At 53.1% G+C, this 5000-nt stretch overlaps 1 protein-coding gene across 1 annotated transcript in view; it reads right to left on the minus strand.

The window, feature by feature from the left end:
* The window catches only part of lrig1 (leucine-rich repeats and immunoglobulin-like domains 1), a 39919-nt gene that overhangs the window by 13898 nt on the left and 21021 nt on the right, over positions 1–5000 (minus strand). Inside the window, 6 exon segments of the mRNA XM_080846536.1 lie at positions 961–1033; positions 1036–1103; positions 2133–2152; positions 2155–2278; positions 3093–3236; positions 4747–4890. Of these exon segments, the coding sequence (XP_080702662.1) occupies positions 961–1033; positions 1036–1103; positions 2133–2152; positions 2155–2278; positions 3093–3236; positions 4747–4890 (573 nt within the window).

Raw genomic sequence — 5000 nt, forward strand, 5'->3', positions numbered from 1 at the left:
AAACAGCACGTCACAAACTCACAAACATCAGGGCCCACCACCACCCCACCCCACCCCTCAGAGAGAAACCCAGTCAAGAGAAAAGGAAAGGTAGTGAAATGAGGAGAGAAATAAAGAGAGGGACAGAAAAAGCAGAGGAGAATGAAAGACAGAATGAACTTAAGAAATGAAGAAATAAAGAAAAACCTAAGAACAAAGAAAGAAAGGTTTGTATACGCTTCAACTCATCACCCCTACTGTGAGAGGCTTGCTGAGCGACTAAAAGCCCAATTCTTTTTTGCTTTGCCCCCCTCCGTCACTCTGTTCCCCTCTCTTTCCTTCTTACTCGCTCTGTTCCCTCTCTCTCTCTCTCTCTCTGTCGCTCTGTTCCCTCTCTCTCTCTCTCTCTCTCTCTCCCTCCCTCTCCAACTCAGGAGGCGTGAGGAGAATTAACCCCCACCCCAACCTTCTCTCCCTCTCTCTCTCCCTCTCTGTGTTCCCAGCATTGGGAGCACTCAGGAGAGGGGGCAGAACCCCCCACTGCTTTTCACTCTGCGCTTTAAAAGAGGCAGCTTCTCCTGGGAGGCCTTGGACAGGGAACACATGTGCATCTCCAGTCGGTGGGAACCAAGCACCAAACAAAGACCCAAAGCAAAAGAAAGACAGACAGAGAGAAAGGAAAAAAGAGAGAGGGAGAGAGGGAGAGAGAGAAAGAAAGAAAGAAGGTTCTCTCAACACAACAAAGAAAGGAAACTACTCTGACTTTGACATTGATTAATTAAGCGGATTTCATGTCTGTTTTTTTATATATAAAGGTCTGTTCAAAACTAGAGCTGAATTCAGACCAGGTTTTGGCAGATTGCTTTACAGGTCACTGTCAGTCGGAAACATTAGGTGGCTTTGGGGGAGGGTTGGGTGAGAAGGACGAGGGGGGTGGAACTGATGTGAGGTAGTGAATAGGTTGCGGTCAGGAGGACTTACAGGTTGCGCAGGGCTTTAAGGCCCCGGAAGGCTCCCTCGTTGATGTGGCTGATGGCGTTGTGGCCCAGCCGAGCGTGTGGAGATCGCCCAGCATCGCCAGGCTGCCCTCATCCAGCCGTGTCAGGTTGTTATAGGACAGATTCCTGTGGTAGGAGACACACACACACACACACACACACACACACACAGACACACACACACACAGACACACTCGTAAGAACCATCTGGTAGACGGCAAGAAGAAACCCTCCAGACATTCAGACGTCTGTCTGTCATTGTGTCACTTCCCTCTGTTCACTCAGGACAGCGGCTATTAGGAAACGGTGGAAGAGGGCCTTCCTGCTATAGAGAAGGTCAACGCATCCATCTGGCCTTTGAAGCGGCACCTAATGTGAACTAATTGCTTTCCTGCTCGCTCCGGACAGCCTGATAGTCACCATCATTTTGGTTGGCAAGGTGAAAGGCAGTGGGGTGGGGGGGAAGAAAGCACTATTAATAATTCTCAGATGTGTTGGCAGGGTCAAAGGCGCTCTTGTGTTTGGTAGGCACGCTCGGCTGCGCGGCAGGTGGGCCGCTGTGGTCACTGAGGTGGAGAGAGACAGCTGGACGCACGTCAGGTCGTCTCCACCCGGAATGCAATAATGGCCGTGTCATAAAAGGAGGGGAACCAAAAAAAAAAAAAAAAGGAATAGACAGAGGGTAAAAAAAAAGCACCATGTTCCTGTTATTAGCTAAAAACACACATCTCCCCCTGATAGCGCACGCATGCTTCATTAGGCCCTCGCTAATAATAATGATAGCGCTCGGGCGCTAAGTGCCACCAATACTGGGGATAGAGACTTAATGCACTGAGTCCGGTTAGTGCATTAATGGCTAATGCGTGGCAGCAACAGGAGTGTGAGATATGGGGCACACTAAAGGTGCATGTTCCCCCCCCCCCCATTTGATGGTCTGGCCCCAATGTCTAACTTAGATTTATGATGGGAAGCAATGAGAAACGGAAAAGCAAATCTGCCCACAGCTATCCAGTCTATTGCATTATTTATGACGGGTGGTAAACCAGGGAATGGCGATCAGTACTTTTAACTAAGAGTGTGTGTGTCTGTGTGTGTCTGTGTGTCTGTGTGTCTGTGTGTCTGTGTGTCTGTGTGTCTGTGTGTCTGGCGACTTACAGCTCACGCAGCTTCTGGCAGAGAACCTCCAGCCGTCCGGGTTGACGAGGGCGATGGAGTTGTTGGCGAGGAAGAGCTGCTGTAGCGAGGTCAGGCCGTACAGAGAGCCGCTGTTCACCTCCTTCAGATTGTTGAAGTCCAGGTGACTGGAGTCCAGAGGGAGTCAACCACAGAGACACACACACACACACACACACACACACAAAACATGAGCGAGTTCAAACGAGAGATGAGTCATTCGAATGGCTGAGGGGAAAGGAAGTGTGAAAGGCCAACGTGGGCCTTGTACAATGCTGGGTGCTACGTCGTGATGTCTCGGGGCGCTACGCTGTGGATGTCTCGGGGCGCTACGCGTGGATGTCTCGGGGCGCTACGCGTGGATGTCTCGGGGCGCTACGCGTGGATGTCTCGGGGCGCTACGCGTGGATGTCTCGGGGCGCTACGCGTGGATGTCTCGGGGCGCTACGCGTGGATGTCTCGGGGCGCTACGCGTGGATGTCTCGGGGCGCTACGCGTGGATGTCTCGGGGCGCTACGCGTGGATGTCTCGGGGCGCTACGCGTGGATGTCTCGGGGCGCTACGCGTGGATGTCTCGGGGCGCTACGCGTGGATGTCTCGGGGCGCTACGCGTGGATGTCTCGGGGCGCTACGCGTGGATGTCTCGGGGCGCTACGCGTGGATGTCTCGGGGCGCTACGCGTGGATGTCTCGGGGCGCTACGCGTGGATGTCTCGGGGCGCTACGCGTGGATGTCTCGGGGCGCTACGCGTGGATGTCTCGGGGCGCTACGCGTGGATGTCTCGGGGCGCTACGCGTGGATGTCTCGGGGCGCTACGCGTGGATGTCTCGGGGCGCTACGCGTGGATGTCTCGGGGCGCTACGCGTGGATGTCTCGGGGCGCTACGCGTGGATGTCTCGGGGCCCTACGCGTGGATGTCTCGGGGGAGGTTGGGATACTCACAGCACCCTCATCTTGGCCAGCCCCCAGAAGGCTCCGTCGGTGAGCTTGCTGATGTTGTTCCTCTGCAGCTTGAGCACCTCCAGGCGGGTCAGGCCCTGAAAGGTCAGACCCTCGATCAGCCGCAGGCGGTTCCTGCTCAGCTCCCTGCCATTGCACACACACACACAGAGGAGAGATGTCACACCACTGATATATAAATACACACACACAGCGCTCAACCCATACATCTGGCTTTGCACGTGTGCAAAAACCTGTTCGTCTCCCGGCATTCAGAAATCTCTTAAGCATCATGCAAAATGTTGACACACACACACACACACACACACACACACACACACACACACACACACACACACACACACGGTCCTCAAAAGTAATCAATCACTAAACACTAAAGGCACGGCCTCATGGGTGAAACCTCATCTGAACGCACTAGACACCTGAGAGAGGAGACGCATACAAAAAATACAGATACTACGACGCATTGTGCTGTGGTGCTGAAAGGTGTTCTGTGCTTGTCTACGGTCACCACAAGCAGAGCTGGTGCCTGTCATCACGTATTGACACCAGGTCTGGGCACCAGGTGGGTAAAGGTGGGGGAGTCAAAGTGCCGGGAGCACTTGAACACCAAACGTGCTGTCACCGGGCCGTGTTGCCACGAGATAGGGTGTCGTTCCGGCCACCTGCGGAACAATGGTCGAGCGAGATGGAGGAACGTGGGATAGAGCGCCCGTATTTACAATGGAGTGGGTTCCCCTTACACCGACTTCAACATGGAGAGGTGTGTGTGAGTGGGTGTGTGTGTGTAGTGTGTGTGTGTGTGTGTGTGTGTGTGTGGAGGGGAGACACAGGGTGAGAAAAGTCAGAAAAAAACGACAATGAGGACAAGGTGGGGGGAAAAAAAGACAGGACAAAAAAAAGAGAAAGAACAAGAGAGTGAGGGTGACAGAGAGTACAAATTAGACAGGAAGAAAAATGATGAGAATGAGAGAGTGAGGCAGGGGGAGTGAGGGGGGGGGAGAGGGAGAGAGGCGGGTGAGAAGGGAGAGAGAAAGTGAGAAGAGGGAGGACAGAGAGAAGTTATGGAGCTGGGCTGAGGACAGTGATGGAGTGGGCGACCTCAGGCAGAACAAGGCACATAAATCAGCTCATTTATCTGGACCTGCTGGGTACCCACATCTGGCCTGGTCACAACGCCACGAAGAATACCTCCTCTCTCTCTCTCTCCATACTCCACCGACGATTATCCCCTCTTTCTCGCCACCCTTGACTGAGCCCCCTCTCTACCCATCACTCCTCTCTCCAGCCTTGGCGTCTTTGTGGCTCTGACGGGGCAATGAACATTTGCTCAGTCTTCCAATCTGTTACCTATTCACCCATACCTCCACTTCTTCATCTATCCATTGCTCAAACCATCCACCAGTCTGTTAAGACAACCAACCATCTACTGATCTATCTATGCATCATTGCAATCTATGCAACAGCTCGCCTCCCAAGGATCAAAGATAAGGATGAACATTTTGAATTCAAATTGTTGAATTGTAAGCATCTTTGGAATAGTGTGTGTTGGTGTCACCCAGTCAACGTGTGGATATATATATGGGTGTGTGTGTGTGTGTGTGTGTGTGTGTGTGTGTGTGTGTGTGGTACTCACAGCTGGGTGAGCTGAGACAGCTGGAAGGCCTTGACGGGGATGTGTGTGAGGCGGTTTCGGCTGAGGCGCAGGACCTGCAGGCTGCCAGAGAGCTGGTCGAACGCCCCCGCCTCCAGGTGCACGATCTTATTACTGCTCAGGTACCTGCACAAACACACACACAAGGGCTCAGATGGGAGATGGGGCCAGCAGTGCTGATCAGGTCAAACACATGACATGAAATAACCATCAACTGAAGGATTTTACAGGGTAAA

The sequence above is a fragment of the Sprattus sprattus genome (genome assembly GCF_963457725.1).
Source record: "Sprattus sprattus genome assembly, chromosome: 10".
Lineage (NCBI taxonomy): Eukaryota > Metazoa > Chordata > Actinopteri > Clupeiformes > Clupeidae > Sprattus > Sprattus sprattus.